Source organism: Crocodylus siamensis, chromosome 9 (genome assembly GCF_052110815.1).
Source record: "Crocodylus siamensis isolate JL-2025a chromosome 9, ASM5211081v1, whole genome shotgun sequence".
Lineage (NCBI taxonomy): Eukaryota > Metazoa > Chordata > Crocodylia > Crocodylidae > Crocodylus > Crocodylus siamensis.
Window position 1 is genome coordinate 15,013,589 of NC_143403.1, and position 25,917 is coordinate 15,039,505.

At 44.2% G+C, this 25,917-nt stretch overlaps 2 protein-coding genes across 2 annotated transcripts in view; both read right to left on the reverse strand.

Moving 5' to 3' along the window:
- The window catches only part of CMTM4 (CKLF like MARVEL transmembrane domain containing 4), a 66,117-nt gene extending 64,198 nt beyond the window's left edge, over window positions 1-1,919 (reverse strand). The window contains exon 1 of the mRNA XM_090062880.1: window positions 1,525-1,919. Coding sequence (XP_089919006.1) covers window positions 1,525-1,704 — 180 coding nt within the window. The 5' untranslated portion in view covers window positions 1,705-1,919. The remainder of the gene's footprint in view (window positions 1-1,524) is intronic.
- Window positions 1,920-19,551: 17,632 nt separating this feature from the next.
- The window catches only part of DYNC1LI2 (dynein cytoplasmic 1 light intermediate chain 2), a 36,595-nt gene continuing 30,229 nt past the window's right edge, over window positions 19,552-25,917 (reverse strand). The window contains exon 13 of the mRNA XM_090062794.1: window positions 19,552-22,642. Coding sequence (XP_089918920.1) covers window positions 22,536-22,642 — 107 coding nt within the window. The 3' untranslated portion in view covers window positions 19,552-22,535. The remainder of the gene's footprint in view (window positions 22,643-25,917) is intronic.

Consider the following 25,917-nt stretch of genomic DNA (forward strand, 5'->3'; position numbering starts at 1 on the left):
TGCAATCATCAGAAACACAGCTACTAAAAGAAAGCTAAGCAGATAAAGACAAACATCAATGTCTCAGGCACATGTACACACACGAAACTGCTTTAATAAAAAAAGCACAATATAGTACTATGTTGCTATCCTAGTGTTCCTTTACTTAAAAGACATGATCAGTTGACACACTTCTGTCCCAAATGGTTTAATAGCCAGTTAAAGAAAACAGTTTGCTACAATTAAAAAGAGTACAAATTTAAAAAATGAAGCAAAAGTATTTTTCTGCTTTTGCCAATTTTATTACTGTGTGCATTTGATGCCATTTTTTTTAAATGGAGTCTAACCCTAAGCATGCAGAAGTTTACAATGGGCATTTATGTAGATAGTGTTGATTAATTTACTCATTTAACTTAACCTGTGCACTTGCTTCACACAGCCTTAGTTTCCTCTGTTTGCATAGGAAGGGGGGGGAAAAAAAGACACCTTTACAAAACCGATGAGTGTACAACCACAAGAATTGGAGCTCACTGAATAATTTATTTGATTTACTGTTGCCTTGTCCTCCCCACTTTTCTTCTCATAGCCTAAGCCTCCGTACTGGAAAAACATAGGCACATGCTCAGCTTTGTACAACGTAAGCTCTCCCACCAAAGCGAAGGGTTTAGCCACAGAAACAGAAGGGGGGTGGAAAACAGATGACACATCTTCAGCTTCAGTTCATAAAGACGTACCATGCCATAGACAGCTTGGGTACTGCTGGCAGTGCAACTACAGCCACAGCGAACTCAGGCAAGGGCACCTGCCCAAGTACACACCTCACTCCTCGAGTATGCTTGTCAGCCCACACAGTTATGTTGTGCTGTGGGTCTTAGGAATATCTCTTAGGAATATCTGAGCTATTTAAAAGCAAATTTAGGTACGTCTCGAGTCTAATCAGCACTGCAACAATCCTGGAGATGTACCCTGACAGCATACAGAACTGGGGTCCTGAACTGCTGAGCTGGGGCCAGAGGTCTAACCCAACGTTTAGTGCACCAGTTGCTAGTGCATAACGATCCCCCAAACCAGCAGGAGCACTTCAGTACAGGGACAGGACTAGCCGCTACCTGAAAAACCAACAGCGCTTCCTTAAGGCTTCAGCAACTCACAGCCGTGTAACAGCTCCTAACGAGTTAGATGATAGACGCAAGCTAGCAGGATGGCGCACACACACAAAGGCTCCTTTTCCTTAGACTGAAGCAGACTTTTTTTTGGCGACGCAATTTGAAAACACGCTTGCAGCCGTCCGGCCAGGGGCACGCCTGCACCCAGACGGCTCTGCCGTCCACTCAGGCCGGCTCCGCACGTTTGAACGCAAACAGGCTGTGCCCTAAACTGCTCAGGCCGGCCCGGGGAGCCCCACGTCGAAGGGGACAAACAAACCTTCAGCGGGACAACCCGCGCCCTCTGGACCCTGCAACTCCTCTCCAGCGCCCTCAGCCTCTCTGTCATAAGGGACCTGCCCCAGGCCCCTCGCTCCCCCCGGGGCAGGGCGGTACCCACCACCTCGGCCACCTTGGCCCTGCCCGGGGCGCCCCGCAGGTAGTCGGGGTCGCAGCGGAGGCCGCCCAGGCGCTGGCTCACGGGCTCGGTGGTGGGCTGGTAGGGGCTGCTGCCGCCGGAGATCATGGACGTGCTGGACGCCTCGCCATCGAAGCCCTCCAGGTCCTCGCCGTCCCTCATGGTCGGGCCGGGCCGGGCCGGGGCGGGACGCTCAGGCGGCGGCGACGGCGGCGGCGGGGCGCGGGGGGCGGCGGAGCAGCATCCTGCCGCGCCCGGGCCCCGCAGCGCAGAGGGAGGGAGGCCGCGCTGCACTGCGCTGATCCGCACCGCTCGCCCTCCCCGTCCCCGTCCCCGTCCAAACCGCCGGGCAACCGCCGCCGCCGCCGCCTGCTCCTCCCCCGGCGGCGGCGCGGCGGAAGGGGCGGGGCCAGCCCCGCCCCCGCGACAGGCCGCGCCCCTGGCTCCTGGACGCGGGAGCGCCGTGGCCGAGGGCACGGGGCGCCCGCCACAGCACACGGACTGTCCGGTGGGGCGCCCGGACTGACCCGCTCGTGGCTCTGGGCTGACTCACGGATTTGGACGGGGAACGTGAAACACTTCTTTCCAAAATAACGAAAGGGAAGGCCCGAGAAGCGCTGCTTCTCCCCAACTCCATTGCAACCGGTGCCCCTGTCAGCCACGAAGGCGGCCAGTCCCTTCGGGATCCGGTTAAATTGTCAGGCTCCCTCCGCTGCGCGCGGTGGCAACGAGCCCCGCTCTTTCCTAGGGCGGCCGTCGTAGAGGGCGGTTGGGTTTTCTGCTACTTTTGTCCTCTTGTTACGAAACCCGAAGCCTTTCTGGCCTCTACTTTTCTCTTCAAGAGGACATTTCTCAAGAAAAATAGAGGACAGAAAGGCGTCGGGTTTCGTATCAATAGAGGACAACCGGGCTGTCCTCTGTGATGGCCACCCTGCTCTTCTATGAAGACCTTCCTCGTGTTGGTTTTAATCTTACTACTGCTAGTTTCGTGCTGTGACCCCTCGTTCCTGTATTGTGAGAGACTGTAAATAATAAATCCCCGCTTGTTTTCTCCATGCCTCGGGGGAGGGCCCCAGGGGAGAGCAGGTAAGAGCCAGGATGGTTGAGGGGAAGGAGGGAGTTCTGGGCTCCATGTTTCAAGAAGGATGGAGAAGAGTTTGAGGGGCAGAGACAGGCGACAGACAGGATTCAAGGGGCTGGAAAGGTTGAGACTATTAGACATGTTCAGCTTGGACACAAAGTGATGAAGGGGAGACATGAGATTTAAAAGGCTGCCATAAGGAAGAGGGAGAAGCAACACGCTGTCCTTTCCACAGAAGGTAAGACATGAAGCAATAGCCTTACATCGCAGCAAAGTAGAAGTAGCTTTGATATCAGGAACTGCTTCCTTATTAAACTTCCCTCCCGCCCAGGGAAGCTGTGGAATCAGCTGGGGCACCTGTCACCCCAAATGTCCTCTGCCCCACTCTTTCTTGATGTGATAACCTTACCAAAGGCTGCAGAGACATCTAGGAGAAAAATCCATCTGTAAATATTTAAAGGCTATAAAGAAAAAGGAAGGAATTTGCTTATGGTTGTAAACAGAGAGGTGAGTAAAGTGACACAACAGTAGGTCACAAAATACATCCCAAATTAAAGGTAGATGAAAAATAGAAAAAGAAAATGTTCGTTTTGGAAGAGCTGTCATGTGTTTGGTATCCAGGGATGCATTAGAAGCAATACATTTTTGTAGGGTGATAGCTTGGATATATTCTGTTAATCTTGCTCAGCAATTAAATCGTTAGTAATGTTTATATTGAAGTACTTTAGGTTTCAGAGTTAATCCTTTTAAACATATGGGGCAGTTCACACTTGTCAGAACTGTTGTTTCAGGCTGTCTGTAAACTCAAGACAACAGCCCTACGTGAGTCTGTATTCTGAGTATTTTCAATATGATCTTCCATGAGGGTGAGAACTATTTTTCCAAGTCAAATTTTAAATTCTGAAACCTACTTCAAAGACAAGGCTTAGATTTCACAGCCACAGAATGACATAACTGGCATCCAAGAGGGACTCGCTACACTTGGAAAGACATTGAATCCTTTCACTCTTGTACATAAATATACAATATGAGCATACCCCTGGAAAGACACGCAACAGTTTGCCATGTAATGCACATTCAAAATTAAGCTGAGAAAGCTAATATACTCTATATTCAGAGGGCGTACTTAGTGATGATACATCATGGTGACTGAACTGAGGACTCCCAAACCCTTATGAAGATAGTTGCTTCTACGAAAAAAATTCTACGTTGATGCCATCACCCATATTCCAAAAGCAAAAGTTTCTTCTTCTGAGGTACCTACATCAATCATGAGAAATCTCTGCTAGCAGCAGTGCTTTAAAGAAGGCTGGACAACTCCCCATTCAGTTCCTCAAATTAAGTTCCTTATTTGTAAGAAAAACAGGTTTATTTTTCAGGAAAGAATGTCCCAACATGTGGAAAGCAGTCAGCCCCCTCAGTTAGGCCTGAATCCCCTACACAGGAAGAACCACAAAAAATATTGGTGGAGAAAAGAGGCAAAAATCTTTCAGCAACTCAGTGTTTAAAATATCAGACTATGTTCAAAACTAAAGACCTAAATAACAATGTAGATAGAAACCAAGAGACCTGCAATAGGACAGAACCGGGGTAGATGACAGAGCAATGTATTAATGCCATTACTCAAAGTAACTGTTCCATTCTCCCTTGCAAAGGAATAACAATCCAATACAAGATAAGCATAGCATAAAATTACCTTGGAAATAGTTTCTATGATCTTCTTTCCCCCTCCCTTTCCATTTCTAACTCATGCTATAATTTTCTCCCAGGAAGGACAGCACATAGGAAATGTCTTTGGGGTGAGGGGTAGTTTAAACTTTCCTTTGCAGTAGGACAAGCTGGGGGACAACCAAACCCTGGGGAAAACACCGGGTTGTAAAAATCTGAAATAGCCTCCACGGGAAGTGGTGAGGACCCCCATTGCTTGGGACATTTAACGTTAGCCTAATGATCTGATATGTAAACGTACAAGGGTGGAAGTCCTCTGCTGGCAGAGGCCTGGATATGATGAATTAATCAGTCTTTCCCATCTCTAATTTCAATATTTCTATGAGATCCCAAGGAAATCAGAGACTCTCTCACAATGTGGTTGCCACCACACGATAGCTTCAGTCTGGATTTTGGGTAACCTACAAGATGCTTCAGAAACATGGGGCTTTCACAATTCATCTTAAAGGGAAACTCTTCATTCCACAACTATACTTTCCTCCGGAGGAGTTGATGTGGGCTCTTCACAATACAGAACAGTCCTAAGCACATTTCTTTACAAAACTAAAGATATATAATAATCCATGACGACAAGTTTGATGTATTCAGAGTAGTTTCAACCAAAGCACAACAGCATGTTGCGGGAGAACGAGAAAGTGTCCCCATGAAAGGTCAGTGCAATGCAAAGGGGAGGAATGGTTGTGTGGTTCTGGGGCAGGGCTGGAAGACAGGATATTGAGATTCTGGTTCTGATTTGCTCACAGCACTCCCATGTGGCTTTGGCAAGTCTCTTAGCTCCTCAGTGACTCAATTCCCCTCTCAGAACAGGAAGGAAATGGGAGTAAGGAGCCTAAATTTGTAAATATTAAAATATTAATGAAGCCTTTTTAAGAACTGGAAAGAAAGTTAACTGTCTATGTACAAAGCCTGGCTAACATTCTTTGCTTTCCAATAATTTAAGGTGTAATTACTAGCGATGGTGAAAAATGCTTTCACATGCACTGAGTTGCCGGTGTCATGACTGTGATTTCAGAGGTTTTAAGACAATTCCTTGGGGCTGCAAAACACTGACATCACCATGCAGAGCCACAACTACCATACCCTTTTCAGCTTCATGGTCATCAAAGTGTGCTCCCCCCCACCCCCGCCACTGCTGTAGATGGCATGGAGTCAATCCCAAGCCATACTGGGAGAATTCTTGGCATCCTGATGGAAGGGTGGGTGGGCTGGATTGACTTGGCAAAGACTGGACTGGTTTCTGCCAACGTTTAACAAAGGAATCCTTTACACACACTCCCACTTGATACAGAAGCGGCACCTTTATTGAGTCTGCTATGGAGTGTTTAAAGGAAAATACTTATGCAGTAAATGTATGGAATATATTTAATATACTGAGTCAGTAAAAAGTTCATTGCAGTCACCCATAGCTGTTCATGATCCTGTAAAAAAACTTTGATTTATAAGATTATGCACTCTTTAGGGCAGATACTTTATTTCATTCTGTGTATGTGCACTGGGGCTCACCTAGTAGGACCCTAAGTCTCGGGCCCTACCACAACATTATATAAATAAATAGGCAGGTCACTGCATCTGTCAAGGATGATTTCATACCTGGAATCTCATAGAGGGTTAGGAGGAGACAACCTATAACTCAGAAAGATCAACAAACCTGTAGGCAAGCCGTAGCTAATGGGAGCTAACAGGACAGGTATCATTCCAAGAAAATGCAACGTGTAAAGGGAATACACTGAGCTGAGTCAAAGATTCACATGAGCACAGAAGAGTTAATCTGGTCTGGGACAGAACTACTAACTCTTAGATAGACCTCCAGCGCTGCGGTTGTAACTTTAACCTAGTGACAATCCAGGCATTAACGGTAGTGAGAAGAGAATTCATAACCATAAATCACTAACTTGCATATCTGAACAAATTAACTCTCATGTTCCAGCAGTTCATATAGGAAATCTATAGCTTTTGATAAGCCCTTGGATGATTGCAGATTAACAGAAACCCACATAAAAAAATGAAGCAAAAATAGTATTAAACTTGTGAGTTTCTACAATAGTTAGGTTGAGCATATTTTGCAATATTTTCAAGATTTGACACAGCTGCGGTTAAACATGAATGTCAACCTACAGCCTAATTTTAAAAGTTGCATTAATGTATTTAAGATGCTTAATAACTATCTATAAAATTCCACAGATATGAATGGTGCCTGTTCTGGGGAAAATGCCGTTACAGTTTTGCAGGAACGAGGGCCCAATTCAAACAGGAAAGTAGCATCCATACAAGTACTTGAAAGAGCTGAGAGTTTCTTTAAGAAAATGCTCCAGTATTTCCACATGACCTACTAAGGGGAAGGAGCTCTGGTATGCTGCCAAATTCCAAGAGCGCTGAGCAGTGATTAGGGTTTGACATAGGAGAGAAAAATTTCCCTTCAGTATCTCAATTTAAAAATCCTACACCCTCTGACCTCTCAAATTCAAAAACTTCATAAAAGCTAACTGATGAAGGAATGTCAGTTAGTCGAGTCTTCCAGAACTTTTTATTGCATCCCCTCATTTTCACCCCATGCTAGTGTGCAGCATGCCAGTGTGCACACACTTCTGTAGCCTGCAGTCACATGGCAGCAAATTATTTTGGCAGAGGATTATTTTGCTGAGTCAGATTTATAGATTACTACGGTATGTGTCAGGAAGAAAGGGCCCCAATCTGCTCCTGGTGAAAGTTTGGGTATTGAATCATAGAAAGTTCGGGTCAGAAGGGACCTCAAGAGGTCACATCTAGTCCAACCCCCTGCTCAAAGCAGGCCCATCCCCAACTGGATCATCCCAGCCAATGCTTTGTCTAGCCGGATCTTGAAAACCTTTAAGGATGGAGAGTCCAGAACCCTGCGGGTAGCCTGTTCCAGTGTTTTACTACCCTCCTTGTGAGAAAGTTTTTTCCTAATATCCAAACTAAACTTCCCTTGCTGCAACTTGAGACCGTTGCTCCCTGTTTTTTCATCTGCCACCACTGAGATCAGTCCAGCTCCATCCTCTTTGGATCCACCCATCAGGTAGTCAAAGGCTGCTATTGAATCCCCCCCTCAGTCTTCTCTTCTCCAGACTAAATAAGCCCAGCTCCCTTAGCCTCTCCTCATAAGTGACATGCCCCAGTCCCCTAACCATTTTCATTGCCCTCTTCTGGACTCTTCGGTTTGTCCACATTCTTAATACTGACCATCAGTACTAATAGAACCAGATCCATGGGTGAGGACTGGTGCAGCAATCCAGTGCTAGCTAGGAGGGGAAGCTCACAGCTCAAACCTCTAGTCTTGAGGCTTGCAGAAATAGTCCTTACAGCACGCAGAGCCCCTAGATGTGGCAGTAATGTGTCGTGCAAAGCTAATCCAACTCAGAAGTTGCAGTAGTGCACCTCGCCAAGCAGAAACCAGAGCTCTTCAGCTAAGAGAGCAGTCAGTACAACGAAGGAAGGGGAAAGGGAGCCCTGAGAGAGGAACATGAAGTGTTGGAAGGGCGATCTGCAAAAGTGGGTCACACAGAGGATCTTTGAAAGCTCACACGTTGCTGACAACGTAGTGCCCTCCTGTCAATACCTACAGGTCTTCTGACTACCGCACACCGTTGTAAAGGCATGGGACAGCAGACAGGGAGGCTCTCTGTACTAACAGCCTCATTGCAGATGCCATTTGCGACTACCTAAAAGTTTCCCAAATTCAGCCCTTACAGGCAATCTAGCCTGTTTTGTTCATCCTAGGTTTTACAAGTTCACAAGGGAAGCAGCCCCAAATTCTAGGTATAAATTATGAAGAAAGGATGCGCCTCGTGCATATTATTAGATACACCTTTAGATTCCTCCCCATCCCTGCCCAGAAAGTTTAATTCATCTCTGAAAATGCCACATGTTCCTCACCATTTAAAAAGTATGTACTGATTTGGGCATTTTGTTCCACACATGCAGGAAGTGTAACAACACACAACCCACTGGGAAGGACAAAAGCAAGTAGCCACAATGGAGCTGCCATCAAGTTACACAAAACAACCCCAAACTGATTCTCAGGAGGTCAAAAAAATTCAATCCGATTTCTACTTACAAGATAAAAACACTCACTTTTATGCATAGATTTTAAGAGGAAGTAATGGAGAAAAAAGGGTGTGTGAGGGGGAAGGAAATCACATCAAAATTCGTTATCTAAGATGAAGAAACAGTTAGTCAATCATCTCCATAGACTAAGCAGCATCAGATTTATTCTTGTTACCCGCATAATTCACATAGACAAGTTCCTCTTTCTTATTCCAGGGGCCTTCTGTTGAGTAAAAATGTTGGAGCAGCCCTCAGGGCCCCTACAAGTCTGTTATGTACCTGTGGGAGTATTTCCTTGATACAGAGGCTGTAGAAGCCAGCCACAAAGCTGCTCTGTAGACTCCTCGGCAAGCCTTGGTGCAGGGCAGCGGAGGAGTGTAGGAGTCAAGCACCACGGATGTCCTGGCGCATTGGCCCACGGTGCAGCCTGGGGAGGCCGCTGTCATTTAAACAACCTTCAGAGCTGCCTCAGATTCAGGAGAGCACAAACGTGGTTGAAGTCACTGTACCCCCTTCCCCCCCATTAAGTACAGCAAAATATTAACTTTTGTGTTTACCTAATAGCAAGGCATCTACACGTTTGGGAATGCCTTGTTATCATTGACAGACCTAAGTAAATATTAGAAAGCTCCTAAGCCATTTTTTTATTGTGCATCTTTATCATCCCTTCGAACCCAAGAAAGGGAACTGGCCAATTTAGATTAGTTGGCCTTTATTTTATTGTAGTCTTTAAAAGTTTATGCATGTGCCTTTATTTTATGCACTGTTGGTATTTGCATCACATGCATCTTTCCAGGAGTGGCACATTAGTTTGTATACATCTTAGCAAAACCAGGCTAAAACTCCTAAAAAGAGTTGAGTTTTAAAAGATTCAGTTTGAAAAAGAGTTCAGGGTGAAAGTATTGCAGCAGAGTCTAATAGGTCCAACTAGTTCTCCCCAGTTGCTCAGTCATTTTCGCCCTGTTAAAATACCACGTACAATGCTTCAAATACACTACATCTTTAATCTCCAAGGGATTCAAAACAATTCAGAAACTATATATACACACAGTTTTATAATACTGCCACCTCTGGGGCAAAAGACAGCAGACAGGTAGACAACTGGCATTTTACACAACCGTAAAGTGAAATTAAATTATACAGAAAGAGAGAGGCAAAAAAATCCTATTCTGTTACGAGAGCAAGGGGACCTTTAACAGCCCAAGGAGCAGACAAGACCTCAAGTCATAATGCTCTTTTTGCCAAAGTCCCACATGATAAAAAGTGTCTTGGAAAAAAAGGTACACTCAGTATACAGACTGGTCTGGTGGGAAAAGGCTGCAACACTTCCTTTATTCATGGCAAACAGGGCTTCTCACCTTGGGAAAACATATGCCATTAAGTTTTCCTTTAACTCTGGAAGGACAGAAAACAGTAGTTCCCTCTGACTGTGTGGGCGCAGTCATGCTCTCCATGTGATGTGAAGTATTTTTATAGCAAGGGGGGGAAAAGAGAGAGAACGTGTAGGAGAGAGCTGGGCCTTTGAAAGAAAAGCACTTTTTTTTTTCCTTGTCAGGAGGTGGGGGGAATTTGAGAGAAGGAAGCAAAATTATGTAAACTGTTTTATAAGCTGTCAAAGTTTTAAAAGCCCCATAGCAGGTTTAGAAAAGATGGAGTTCACTTACCACATTCTTTCTTTCCATAGATGAAAGGGGCCAGTGAAAACAATTGACCTCAACTGTTTTAATACTGTGTTTGTTATTATATAACCAAGGCCCCTCTGTTGGGGGAACGGCAAATATGTTTCTATTTAACGGGATGCTGTTAATTTAAAAATAATGCCTCTGAACCTCTTCTACCTACTGTTGTTGCAAAGATTACTGTACAGATTAGAGAAATAATATTTCCTGGATTTTTTTTTCATTGTGCTTAATTTCTGCGTTTGACAAAACTGCGTGCCTGAGCAGTTTGGCTCTTTCCCTGGTCAAGACATTTTTCTCTGTTTACACAAGTCTTTCATATGGCAACAGAGGAGAGAGGAACATTTTGAAAAAATAGCAAAAAATCAGAAAGCTACCAAAGTGATCAACCACCGAGGACAGCTGTAGGACTTTAAATATAGTAAATTAAAGACAAAAAGAGTAACAGTTTAGCTGGCAGCCGCCCTGTAAATGTATGTGCTCTGCATTTATTTATTTTCTGTTCCTAACAAAGTGGGCGAGCAGTGGGCCCGTAGACTTTTGTCATTTAAAAGTATTTGAGATTGACACAGGCTCAGACCTCCTCATTTTATTTGTTGTGTTATTCATTTCTTGGCCCAGAGTAACCTCACAACAGGCCAAAAGTTTTTTAAGCAGTGTTCCCCACTGGAGTCATTTGGGGGTCTTTAAGTCTGGTGACACAATTACCTACGTGGTTTTTGGAAAAAAGTGTATGTGGTGCACATTTAAATTGTAATTAAGAATCAGGATGGGTTTAAATGGTAGGGTTAGGGAACGAGCTATAAGTTGAAGCTTTTCATTTCCATGCTTCTGGTCAAACCAGCCGAGATTAGAGGAACCAAGTTACCTGCAGTAGATTTCTCGGTCATCTTTATGAACTGAACGGATGATTTCTGAGGGGTGCGTTCTGACAAGCTCACACACACACTGACAGTCTCAGCAGAGATGTGGATGGAGAGGAACATACCCTGCGCCCCAGGCTGCCAACACACTATTTTTTTCCACAGCTGATCTCTATTTAAAAATAAAATGCTCAAGTTCCTATTAATCCTTCTCCCTGCATATGGGGTTAGGGCAAGGGTGGGCAAAATATGGCCCATAGGCCAGATCTGGCCAACATGTGTGGCTTGACCCTGTCCAGCCCCGGTGTGGGGGGCAGCCTAGGCCGTGGCACATGCAGCCGGTTCCACCACCCTGGGGTGCATGGGGGCTGGACTCTGCTTCCTGGCAGCCCCCGCAGTGGCAGCTCCTTCTGGCTGCTATTACTAGCGTCTCTGCCGCTGCTAGATCCGGTCCTGCTGCCCAAGCCCCATTCACCCTGTACCTGCTGCAGGGGATGCCAGATGGAGTGGGTGGAGGAGGAAGGGGGGTCTCCATGAAGACCAGCCGGGACCCCTGCAGGCAGGACAGGGAGTGGCATCCAGAAGCAGAATGGATTACTGGGCAAGGACTGGGGTCGGGGCCCAGCCCTGTCCAGCCGCCCACCCACCTGCGGCCCCATCCTGTCCAGCCGCCCACCCAGCTGCGGCCCCATCCTGTCCAGCCAAGTGCAACCTAACTGCAGGGATCCAGGTCGATCTGCATGGAGATTGCGCCTGCCCACTCTGTTCAGCGCCTCTGGTGGTGGGTTAGGGTGGCCACCATAGAGGTATTCTGGTTTTCTGCTACTCTGTCCTCTATTGATACTAAACCCAATGCCTTTATGTTCTCTATTTTTCTCAAGAGAAACCTCTCTCTTTAAGAGAAAAATAGGACATAAAAGCATTGGGTTTCGTATCAGAGGACAGAGGACAACTGGACTGTCCTCTATGATGGCCACCCCATGGTGGGTGCAGGGTGAACAGGCCCAGGCCCCATAGGATCCATGCTTCTCCTCCCTGGCCTGCCAGCCAAAATAATTGCCCATCCCCAACCTGCTCCTTCACTGCAGGTGACCATCAGGAAGCAGAGAGGCTTTCAGTTTCCAGGATGCTGCGAGTGCAGGACTCTGTTATGGAGAGTCAGAGATTCAGGTTTTACCCTGGCTCCTAATGCCTGATGTAGCATTGCTAGGCTTGGCAGGATCCCATGTTTATTGCTAAACATCAATAAATGTTGATTTCACCTCACTCTCAGACCAATGCAAAAATATTTCCATCAGTAATCACTGACATTTATAGAAAGATTAAGAAAAAATATCCAGGATGGGGGTAAGGAAGTCTGGGACATGGGGCATCATACACACACACACAGGAGGTGGGGTGGAGGAAGCTCTGGCTGCACCACCTGTGCTCTGCCCCTCTGGCAGCAGCTCAGGCAGCCTCTGCAGGAATGGGGGGCTATGCTGGGAGTGGGGTTGGTTGGATGCCAGAGCCTGGAAGGGAAGAGACTGCTACAGGCACTGAAGAGCAGGGCTGTTGGCAGCTGGAAGCCCAGTGCTGCTGGTGGCTTGCTCTGCCCAGGTCCCAGCCAGGGATCACGTGCCAAATTCCCACTGAGCCCAGCCCAGCCCAGCCCAGCCCTTGTCCCCATGCTCCACTTCATGCAAGCAAAGGCTCCAGCTTGGTATAAACGTACTGTCAAATGAACAGAATGATTTAAAGCAGGTATGCTTTGATTTATGGATATTTACTTTTTATATTTTAACATACAATTTTAACAGTTTACTGTCATTACTAAATTGTCTGCCCCCCCACACACCCCTAATTCCTGAAATTTAAAATAGCTAAAAATCTAAATACATGCTTGGAAATAAACGTCGGTTTTAGCCAGCAAAATGATTAAACAAACATACAAATAAACACTGAATTCTGCCAAGCTTAACCATTGCTGCAGAGGAAATTGGCCTTGAGCATGTCAAGCTCATACTTCGGCTGAGTCTGGCCTCCAATTTACCTTTTCTGTGTTGTTCCAATTACCTTGATCCTTCCTCCTCCTCCTCTCACTTCTCCCTCCCCATCTTGCTTTAGGGAGCAAAGCAACTGAGATGCTGAGTGGCTGTCACCCTGATCCTTTGCCTGTGTGTAGTAGCCTTTCCCAGTGAGCTTGCAGTCTGACAGTGCAGTGCACGCCTATGAAACAAGTGTATATCCTCATCTGTATGTGTGAATCTCTGCGATTACCCAGATGCACACTTTTGCAATAAGACGTTAAATAGCAAGTTATTTGGGGCAAGAACTTTCTCTGCATCTACACAGAAAAAAGTTACAAATCGTATTATATAAAACAACCCACTGCACTGAAAGAAAAATCAGTGCTGGAAAGTCAAACCTTCAAGTTTTATCTAGTTTACCTGCATGGATGCATGGGTTACAGTATTTAGTGACACACTATATACTATTGTTTTCAAGCAGGACTAGACTTTGTGCAGTTAGGCTTTTGGTCCAAGGCACAGAAGAGGTGACACTTAGAACTGCAAGGATTTTTTTAACGTTGGTATAAGCTGAAAAAAACCCAAACTGGCTGCAGAAGATTTTTCAGCAGCAAGCAGTAAAGACGGCATGGTCCTTTTGCAGTTGCAAGCTTTATCCTAAAAGCAATGGCCTAATCTGTGCCATATTATATTAGCACATGGAAATATTTCTGTCAGTGAGTTTACGTAATTGTTCTGACCCAATTTGCCTATAGCAAATATTGCTATATTTGACAGAAATATAATCAGAGAAAGATTCTCTCTTTGGATACAATTTATTTAAACAGCAAAAATTAGCAGAATAATTCTGATAAACATCTGTGGGCGCATCTACACATATGCTTTCCTGCGCAGTGGACTAATTTACTGTGCACCGTCTGCACAGTAAAATGTCACCATCTGCATGTGTGGCAATTGGACCAGTGTAGACTAATCGACAGGATTATTCAATGGTGCTGTAAGATACAGGTACTATCCGATAGTGGAGTAAATTATTGCACTTAAATGCACATGTAAGTGGTGACATAGGGTTTTTGTGTACTCCGACTCAAATTGCACTGGGGTTTAAACTGACTTTTCAGTGGGAGTTGCAGATAACATGGCATCTCTCCAGCTCAGGCCAATACTCACTGTGTAAATATGCTTGCGAAGAAAGCTTCTGTAGAGGGTAGGACGGACCCTAAAAAGGTTTAAGAGCGCTACAATCCATTTATGAGCTTTACTGAACACAACTCAGACTGTGAGCTCTGCTACATACCTGCAAGTTGGTGTTCACTTCCATCCAAACTTCTTGGAGCAAAGATGCTAGACCCAGTTGTTTTGACTTGCGCCCATGCAACTCTTATGGCAAAAACCAGTATGGCTCTGCTTATACGTTACAATTTTTCTATGACTATTGCTATAGAAATTTTTAAAAAACCCACCCTCTCAGACACCTGGGTAACAGCAGTTGCATGGACTCGCAAAGCAGCAATTCAGAACGCTTGGCTTACTTAATTCTAGGCTCAGTATCCCCAACTTCCACAAGCAACAGACCTGGGGATGGTTCTCAAATTATTAGGTAACTTGAAGCCAGAGCTGGCTTCCAGTGACACTTTTAGGAAAACAATTCTTTTGTGAAAACTGCCTGCTTGCTTTACAACATGTGGCTTGTTAAGCAAAAAGGTGAACAGCTGAAAAGTTAAATTTCCAGCTCAAAACAAAAATACATTCAGATAGGCACTCGGGGAGCTGGAGTTCAGTCCCTCAGGTCCCTTTTCTCCTCCGTGGGACAGGCCCCACAGTCAAACTTCATCTGGCCTCTGACATAATCTGATCAGGAAACTCCCAGGCTGCACCATGTCCCTCATCAACAGGGAGAAATCTCTTAAAATTCAAGCAGGAAGGTCGTTGCGGGTAGGTCTTGTTTGACCAATCTCATTTCCTTCCACGACCAGGTGACCTATCACCTGGACAAGGGAGAAGAGATTGATGTCATATATCTTGACTTCAAAAAAGCCTTTGATCTGGTATCCCACGATCACCTCTTGGCCAAACTGGCCAGTTGTGGCCTTGGCTCCACCATGATCCGCTGGCTGGGAAACTGGCTCCGTGGTCGGACCCAGAGGGTTGTGATTGATGGCAGTCACTCATCATGGTGCCCTGTGACCAGTGGGGTCCCTCAAGGCTCTGTCCTGGGACCCATCCTGTTCAACATCTTCATTAACGATGTGGACATTGGAGTCAGGAGTGGACTGGCCAAGTTCGCCGATGACACCAAACTTTGGGGCAAAGCATCCACGCCAGAAGATAGGCGGGTGATCCAGGCCGACCTGGACAAGCTCAGCAAATGGGCGGATGAGAACCTGATGGTGTTTAACACCGATAAATGCAAGGTTCTCCACCTTGGGAAGAAAAACCTGCAGCACCCTTATAGGCTCGGCAGTGCTACGTTGGTTAGCACTACAGAAGAAAGAGACTTGGGCGTCATCATTGACTACAAGATGAACATGAGCCTGCAATGCGATGCTGCGGCTAGTAAAGCGACCAAAACGCTGGCTTGCATCCAGCATAGATGCTTCTCGAGCAAATCCTGGGACGCCATTCTCCCCTTGGACTCGGCCTTGGTGAGGCCGCAGCTGGAGTACTGCGTCCAGTTTTGGGCTCCACAATTCAAGAAGGATGTGGAGAAGCTTGAGAGAGTCCAGAGGAGAGCCACGCGCATGATCAGAGGTCAGGAAAACAGATCTTACGATGACAGGCTGAGAGCCTTTAGCCTGGAAAAGCACAGGCTCAGGGGTGATCTGATGGCCACCTATAAGTTTATCAGGGGTGACCACCAGGATCTGGGGGAACGTTTGTTCACCAGAGCGCCCCAAGGGATGACGAGGTCGAACGGTCACAAACTCCTCCAAGACCGTTTCAGGCTGGACATAAGGAAGAATTTCTTTACTGTCCGAGCCCCCAAGGTCTGGAACAGCCTGCCAGCGGAGGTGGTTCAAGCACCTACATTGAACACCTTCAAGAGTAAACTGGATGCTTATCTTGCTGGGATCCTATGACCCCAGCTGACTTCCTGCCCTTTGGGCAGGGGGCTGGACTCAATGATCTCCCGAGGTCCCTTCCAGCCCTAATGTCTATGAAATCTAAGAAAGAAGAGGAACACAAGGCCCCTAAACTCTAATTCCTCCAAGCCACCATGTTGGTGAACAGTTTCCAGATTTAACTATTCTGTCTTTTGGTCAAAATAATTGAGGTTTTATTTTTTGCTTAGAAGTAAACATTTTTGCAGGTCCTTCCCACCTTCCCCTCCCCCCAAACACACAACCCACTCTAATCAAGTCAATCAGGTAAAAAGTAATGACTTGTGCAGGTAGTCTGCTTCCAGGAAAGAATTCCTGGCAGAACCAACAAAGAACAGACATTGATTTGACCCCATCTGCCCTGATTGTATAACTCTGTTTGCAATTAAAACAAAAAAAAAAAAACAAAAAAAAAAGGAAAAAGATAGAATAATATCAGGCTCAAATTCTTGGTACAGGAATGAATTTATTTCCTGAAATCCAGGCTATATCCTAAGAGTCAAATATTTTGGCAGGCTGAAACAGCTAGCTCCCTCCCTGAATTGGAAACAGGACTATAGTAGATATTCTCTTACAAAAACAATTTTTCCCTAACAATTGGAGCGCTATTAAAAACTGTCAGCTGAACATATACCATAGCCATCTAACACCAGTAGCAAATGAATGCAAAGCTCAAATTAAATAGCTGTTGTACAGCTACCCTAACATTGGTGCAACTGGGCTTAACAAGGGGAAAACTGCAGAAAGACTAGAGAGAAAACAATACCTAATAACCAGGGGTTTACTGAACCTGAGGCAGCGGCTGGCTGATTTCATGGGCAGATCACATGGCCAGCCTCTATTTTCGCAGGCTGCACGTGGCAGGGGTTTTCCCCAAGCTTCTCATCTGCTGAGGGGCCCAGCAGTCCTGCCCTCCCCCTCCCCATATTGCCATATGGCCCAAAACCACATCTTAATTTCCCTGATTAAGCCCGGGGCAGTCATTAATCCATATGTTATTCAGCACTTCCCCAGGCTTAACCAAGGTAATTAAGATGCAGTTTCAGGCCATCCCCAAGTCGAGGCTGCAACCAGCTCCACCAGGGTCCCAGGCTGGCTGTGGCAGGCAGCCAGGAGGCTGCAAGTGGCTACACTGGAGTCCCGACCTGGTTTGTTGCTGATGGCAGGTGCAGTGCAGCCCCTGCCCCAGCGTCTCCTCTGCTGGCTGCCCTGAGGCACGCGTGCACCCACTGCTGGCAATGAGCTGGGCCAGGACTCTGTGGACCCTGGTGTAGCTGCTGGCCACAGCTGGCCTGGGCTCTGTGGCTAGTGGCAGGGGTCTGCCCAGAGTCCAGAGCCTTGGGGAAGGCTGCTAGTGGCTGCACTGGGGTCTGTGCTCAGTTTATTGCTGGTGGTGGGTGCACACATGCAACAAGCTGGGCTGGGGCTCCATGGAGCCCAGTGCAGCTGCTTGCAGCCTCTCCACCTCTTGTTGCGAGCAACCCTTCTTCTTCCTCTCCTCCCCATGCTCCAAGATTGCAGGGCTTCCCGCCCTTTGCTCTGCTGGCTGGTAATTTTTATTTTATGCCCACCCATTTTTTGCAGAGCCTGCCCAATTTTGTGTTTTCTGCAAAAAACACAATTGAAATGTCAGTGGTCCCCGCCCGTAACAGTCATCACCACTAGCTCAGAGCCAATTAAACCTGGTGTCTGCACTTCAAAAACGTGCCAAAAGGACCAGCATCCTCTACCCTTCTCCCACAGTCTCAGTCGCTGTACTAGTACTGCAAATGTACTTGTGTCATTTTGTTAAAGTATTTCAGCTGTTCAGATACTGCCATTCTTCACCAGTTCCCATAAACATGAAACTGCAAGTTTGTTTGCATTAGTGCAAGTATCATTTATCTCCTTTTCCTTCCATTTTAACCTTTTTTTCTGAATTCTGACCTAAGCAATGACCAGAAAATAGCATCACATAGTACTTCATACACTGCACATCAAAAATATTGGATTTATTCTAATTGCTTCATGCAAGTCTTCTCTCCATCCTCTAAAGTTTTCTAAGCTTTATTCTACTGTTTTAGCCCTTTTGTTTTCAGTTTACTGTTTTCTATTCTTTAATTGCATTAAATCAGCTCTTACTAAAATGCGATATGCCTATGAGCTTACTTCTCATTAAAAAAACAACCCAACAGTATTATTGCTGTCATGAGTCTTCACAAGAATTGAATGCAATAGTAACTTTATATTTTTGAATGCAAACAACCTTGAAACTGAAGGAGTCTGTCACTTTTTATTGAAATAAAAATAATAAAAGTTGGAGTAACCAGAATTTCTATGGTAGATACAAGGTAAATACTAGCTCTGCAAAAGAGTTGCTAAATATTTAAGGAGGGAGAAAAGTCAAGCAAGTGGGCGAAATGGAGCCAAAAAAAGTTAGCTATTAGCAGCTAAAGTAGCCCAGGAGAAGAGGCAGATAAGGTAGAAGGCTGCTGGAAGACTAGGAAAGGGAGTTCAAAATTGCTTTTAGTAGGGAATAGAAAATTGGATAGCCCCAGCATCTCCTTCCCTTTCATTCCTGTAACCTGGACTGTGCTTAAAACCTATGTCCCAAACGAGACCTGAAGACTTTGGTGATAGAGCCACCGAAGTATAGTATGCCAGCAACGCCATCCTAGTATGGATGCAGCACAGACTGGCAAAACTATGCATTCTGTCCAGACGAGCATTGATGTTTGGTTCCCTGGGGACAAGCAGCAGTTGTGCACCTTGTGCCACCGCTGCTCATCTCCAGGGAACGCCTGTTCCACGTGCACTTTGGTGCACAGCAAATTACCCCGTGTGGGGTAAGGGAGGCTGGGACCAGCACTGGGCTGGCCCCAGCAGCCTTACCTGGGGTCCTCCCGGGGCTGCAGCAGTGGCAATTCTGCCATGCTGAGCCTGGCCGGGAGCCGCAGGGCAGCTTCGGATGGCCCAGCTCTGCTTTTGAGCAACATGCGCTGCCTGTGAGTGCACTCAGCATTTGTTTTTCCCCCCATGGGTTTTTTGACCCCATGATGTCCAGGTTTCAAAAAACCTGCAGGAAAAAAAAGCAGGGCAGCACTCCCTTGCAGTGTGGACAACATCTAAATGTGCAGTATGTGGCACCACATACCATGCAGCTGCATTTACCTGGACGCGGCCTATAGTACTAGAGCTTTGTATAGGTTCATCCAGCTCCCCCTGTGCCTCCAACCTGAATACAAGGGTGCAGATTTGCAGGTATAACTCTGCATCTTCCTGACTGACATAATTATGCCATCAAATGTTGGTAATATAGAGATGACCACTGAATTCAACAGAAGTGCTGCAAACATAAGATCTGACAGGACTGTTCCCTTAGGAAACCATTACTGCTAGCTTACCGTGCTACACAAAGAGGTAGGTAGCTCACGCTTGCTTCTCTTTTATCCTTCCCCCTTGAAAACAGTTCTAGAAAGGTCTCGTTAAGAAAAAAGGCACAACTTTTAAGCAGTCTGGATTTGTGTTTATTGAAGCCAATAATTAAAGACGTCCTCATTTTCGCCAGCACTAGAAAGCAAGATTCCACATGACTGCATACTGCACCTGGTTAAAGCCATACGGTTGGACTAACGTTTGTGTTCAATACATCTGCAGTCCTAATTGTAAGTCTGAAAAAAAAACCCCAAGAAAACCAAAAACCCAAACCAAAATATCAATAAACTTAGTGTACAGGACAGGGAACTTTCATTTACAACATGTATATTGTTAAGTTCATGATGTACAAAGCAGTCACTTTCAACATAGTTAAATAAAATAAAATATGACAAGTTCTGTTCAGTTTAAACACCGTTTTTAAAACGCCAATAAAAAAGTGCAAACTTAAAATCAAGCAGCATAACCATAGCATTTTTATGGAGGGCCAATCCTTAACCTTTATATCTGCCTTATCTTCAAGTTGAATAGTTTTTTTTATTTTCTTAGTTTAAACATGAACAGTAGATGCAATCACTATAATGCATATAAATATAGTCATATAATAGTTTTAACAGTCTACCATACAAGTGTATCCTGCAAATAAAATTAAAATTTACTGTAAAATGTGAAGGCTGTTTGCAGTTTGGCCTTTGGTTCCAATGCTTGAAAACACCAGAAAAACAAATGTGCAGCTCTCCAAAGTTGGCAGACTTTGGCAACCACTGGACATTACATTACTTACAAACTTCCTTCCAACAAACTAGGAGCATTCACTTGCAGTAAGAAAGTGGAAATCAAACTTGTTTTTGTCAGAAGCCTCTTTTTATACAACTGACAAAATATAATACATTTCCTGGCTTTGATCAATCTTAAAAGAATTTTTTATGAAAATGGAAAATACTTCAAATCTTAACTTTTAGCCACTCTAGTATAGAAAGTGCTTTTCGGTTCAAATGACAAAATATTAGTCTTGTACTGAGGCTCTCATCACAACTGTATGCCTTTATGAACATATACTTGTTCAGATTTTCTGGTTTTACCATTGATGTTTTATTCCCCAATTTAAAACCTCAGTGTCCAAGGACAGTATGCAATTACTTCTGCTGGTGCGGCGATATGCACCTGGCATCCCACACACCAGGCAGAACCACCACACAACCTATCTGCAGCCCACAGGCTCACAGATTAACTGTTAATCTAAACAACTGTGCAACTAACCTTGTATAAAAAAAGTAAAAAAAAAAATACATTAAAAAATAAAACTGGTACAAGTAATAGGCTTATGTTAATGTTTGTCAAAGAGGCAAGTAAATACTCTTAGTTTTCTAGATAGCATTTAGACAAACTCACAAAAACAAGGGAAAAAAACAGCCTCTTGATGTAACAGCATTTGAAGTTATGTCCATTATTGTTAGTGGTCAATCTAATTCTGTATATTTAAGTAACAATATATATTAGGGAAGTTATATCCAGACATCAGATTTAGTACAACAAGTTTATATCCATAAAAAGTAAACTCTGCATAATTCAAATTGTGGTTTTTTTCCCTTCAGCAATAAGCACAGAATATGCTTGGTACTTTTAACTTATGGTAGTGTTTATATGTAAAACAGATATACCTTATATAAAAATCAAAGTGCCATTTCAGTAACCATAGGCTTGTGGGGTTTTTTTTGTTGTTTTTTTTTTGTTTTTTTTTTTTTTAAACGGAATGATGGTTTGAAGTGCCCATGGACACAACTCCGTTACAGCAACAGGGGACAACTGCAATCTATCTTTCCATATGAAAATGCTACATTAAGAAAAAACAAAGAACAAAAATCATTGGTTCTAGTCACCATGTACACATTCATAATTTCAGTTTCTTGTTAGAACTGGAGTAGGCTATAGACCCCAGCCTATGTGGTTGGAAACAGGGTCCTTGAAAGTCAACCTTTTCCAGGTGTAAGGCAGGAATCAAGTTCAGCTCGGTAGCTAATGTTAAGTTACAAAACAATAAAAAATAAAAAAAAGATAATTTTGAGTATTCTGTAGCACTTTTCAGTATGGTAAAATGATGCGTCACCCATCACTTATAGTAGGCTAGCCACTTGGCATTTTTAGAAAAAAGGCAGGAGCTATCAGAAAATAAGATTTAAAATTAAATAAGTCGTCAAAACTATCGATTTTAAAATAAAAACCGAACAGTGACCATTTGTACTACAGTGCACAATAAGGTTCAAGCACCTTCTAAGGACGAATCACACAGTGCCAGGCACTTGGATCTAAGCAAGTTATAGCTTCTCCCATGTCAGCTACACCAAAAAAGGGCATCCACATTCTGTACTTTTTCTTTTTTGCTAAAATTAAAGATAATATGTAACCAGGATAATTTCCCATGATGCTTAGTGTTCGGCTGATAAGTCTAATTTAAAGTAGTCCTTTTAAAACAGTGATTACTCTCCCTACGTTGACCACAGGATTTAGTAACATTGCTCCTCTCCAGTCCATCCAACATTCTTTTTTCCCCCCCCGTACTGAGCCAAATCTTTTCCCCCTTTTTGTGCTGCATTTCCTACCTTGGTTTCTTTCCTCATCTAATAATGCTCAGCTACATCTCCCCCTTTCCAAGTATACAAATGCATTTGTAAACATACAAATGGCCAATCCCAGTAACTCTGAAAAAGGATTTAGTCTTTCTTACTTCATGTGCAGTCAGTAGTAGTATTTCAATAGGAATCCTGCATTTTGCTTCTCTGTGCTCTTCATAACAAGAAATGCAGCTGCACCTGCTAACCTCCAAAATCAAAAGAATTGCCCTATATAAACTCTACATGGTTATCTTATACAGAGGGATTTTATATGCAAACTTCCTGAATGTGCACTTTATACTGGGACAAGCCAATGAAGTTTAAGTTCATTTCCCCTGCCCCAAGAAAACTGATAGCATCCGCCACAGCAGAAAACTCCTGGTCTTATCAGATCAATATACATAGTTATTTGGTCATTTACATATGCATTTTTAAGCACTATCAAGCTTCATTTTCTGTTGGTGAAGAGTTTGCTGTTACCATCGAGTCTGGCTTGCGAGTCATTCTATCCAGTTCTTCTTGAACATTTGTCAAAACAGTCTTTTGTCCTAAAAAAGACAACATTTGCATAATATAGTTACAATACATTATTTTCACTAGTGAAGCACAAAACATTAACAATATTTATCATTATGTCATTGGATTATATACCTCCTCACTGTTTTCCCATCTAGTGAAGAATACAGGACCTAATTAATTCCAAGTAATGTCTATGAAAAGACTACTATTTTAAGTGGGAAATTAATCAGGTCTTACTGTACAGCACAATTTAGTTGTTGATACATAACCGTATCTATGGCAATTACACTTTGTGGCAAATGAAGTTTTAAGAACAATCACATTCAGAGCTTTCCGTCATGAAACTCAAAAGTAATCTAGTCTTTACATTTGTGTCAGAACATTTATGAAGTTTCACAAGATGAGAAGACACACAGGGCAGGGCACCCGTTACAAACTTATTATTCTAGTTTTGGTTTGTAAATCACAGTTTCTCTAATTAAGTGCATTTCTCTCAGGAGAAAAATGTTTAACAATGTCATTTCTAAAGGAAAAATGAATATAGATTGCATACTACTTAATCTCTCATGAAGGGCTGATTTTAGTCGGTTGGTCCATTAAAAACACACTCGAGATGATTTATCTAAATTGGAGATCTTCCCATGAGAAAGTCTGGTGTTAGTTTTACTTTTTTATGCTTTATATGGACAAGTGACAAATTTATTTGCATCTCCATTTGTAAATGGGAATCTGGAATTGCATAATACATATTAAAGCTAAAATATGCAAACATTAAGATTAAAAAGCAGTGTTTCTAGACAGGCCCTCAAAACAAAACTATTATAGAATGCTGTACAGCTTTCTCCAGTGGCCTCTTACATAGCCAAAAAATTCAACAAGCATCTGTTTTTCAGCTCAAGTGTATTCAAAATGTTAGGTGAATTTTTCCAGGGTACATGCTGAAAACATTAAGTAGCAAGATTTGACTTGTCAGAAATGTAAGCACTTTTTCCAAAGTGTAAAAGATGCAACCCTTTATCCTTCATTGTTGTAAAAGGTTTAGATACAAGTACCCACTAAAATCTTACATTACTATCACGCACACAGGAACTGAAGCAGCTGCTCAAATTAATGTAAAAAATGTCTGGTCATTCTTGTTTGTTTACACTTTTAATGCTAACCCAACTTGTTTCCCTTGCAATACAGGAGAATGCGAAATCAAGGTGCGCATGTGCACGCACACACACAACTGCTCACAAACTGAATTTGGCCAAATCAAAATATGTCTTGCAATATATGATGTGTATGGCACATGAACTGGACCCGTATGTCTGCAGAACACTCCTGAACAATTCTTCCTGGAAACTCCTTAATTCGGGGGTGGGTGATTATTTCGGAAGGAGGGCCACTTCCTGAGTTTTGGCGCACCATCAAGGGCCGCATGACAGTCAGCCAGGGGCAGATAAATATTTCCTAATTTTTTTAGGGGCTCTGCGGGCTGGATAGAATGGCCTGGCAGGTCACATCCGGCCCACGGGCCTGCTTTAAATGGACAAGACAGCTGCCAAACCCTTCTCCACTTTGTGACTACATTGGTCACCACGTATAAAAGCATCTCTGACAAAAAACACAAACCAACTTGCAATAACAAAACCAGCCTTCCTTCCCAGGCTCAATAAAAAGGGAGTTATGCGGGTTTAAAAAAAAAAAAAAAAAAAAAAAAGATATTTTCCATAAAGTGAACAGTTCCTTGGAAGAGTTGGCTAAGGCTTCCCATCTGCCTCTTCAAGACCTTGGATGAAGCTTATAATCTCCCCCACAAAAAACAAGGAACAGCAGAAGCAGGAAACTTCAATTACCTTTTATTGTGCAAGAAAGCGCACTCGAATCTTGCCATTCCGACAGTTCTTTACATGGACCCTTTTTTCCCTAGTAGTCAATAAGAGACAAATGCACACCAAGAATCATGCACCAATGTCAGATACCAGCCGAGAGAGGTTCATTGAAACACCTAAAGCTAACTAAGAGTTGCTACAGAGTTGACTGCAAAGGCAGAGACTGGAAAAACAGCACCAGCCCAGGTGAGTCTGTCAAACAGCACGTAAATTTCTCTTCGGATCAACTACAATCTGTGGTGTCTTTCATCATGCAAGACAGAACGTGACGCTCCCACCCCTTTTGAAGGTAATCCTGATGCACTGCTTCTTCAACACAGGAAGAGTTCTTTACTCAGGGGAGGCCAGTCTGAGGGGGAAAGGAGGCTAAGAAAGTTGGCTGTACTTTAAAAGAAACTTTACTGAGGGCACAGGAACAAACCATCCCAATGTACTGGAAGACTAGCAAGTATGGCAGAAAACCAGCTTGGCTTAGTGGTGAACTCTTCAGTGAGCCAAAACAAAAACAAATTAAAAAGGAAGATTACAAAAAGTGGAAACTTGGACAAACAACTAGGGAAGAGTACAAGAGTACTGCTTGGGCATGCAGGGATTAATCAAGAAGGCCAATGTGCAGCTGGAGTTGCAGCTACGAAGGGATCTGAAGAGTAACAAGAAGGGCTTCTACAAGTATGTCAGCAACAAGAAGGTGGTCAGGGGAAGTGTGGGTCCTTTACTGAATGAGGAAGGCAACCTAGTGACAGAGGATGCAGAAAAGGCTGAAGTGTTCAATGCCTTTTTCACTTCAGTCTTCAGAAGCAAGGTCAGCTCCCAGACTACTGCAGCGGGCAGCAGAGTCTGGGGAGGAGGTGAGCAGCCAACAGTAGTGAAAACAAGTTAGGAACTATATAGAAAAGTTGGATGTGTATAAATCCATGGGGCCAGACGTGATGAACCCAAGGATCCTGAGGGAGCTGGCTGATGTGATTGCAGAGCACTGGCCATTACCTTTGAAAACTCATGGTGGTTGGGAAAGGGCCCGGATGATTGGAAAAGGGCAAATATAGTGCCCATCTTTAAGAAAGAGAAGAAGGAGAACTGCAGACTGGCTAGCTTCATCTCAGTCCCTGGACAGACCATGGAGCAGGTTCACAAGGAATCCATTTCTAAGCCTGGAGATCAAGGCGATTAGGAACAGTAAGCAAGGATTCATGCCTGACCAATCTCATTGCTTTCTATGAGATGACTGGGTCTGTGGATATGGGGAAAGCAGTAGATGCAATATATGTTGATATGGGTTAGATGTGATATACCTTGATATACCCAGCCCTCCTAACCAGGAACAAGAACTTGACCACAAATTCTCTAGGGAACTGGCAGAGGCTGCATGCTCTCGGTGCCTGGTCATCATGGGTGACTTCAACCACCCTGACATCTCACGGGAAGAGCAT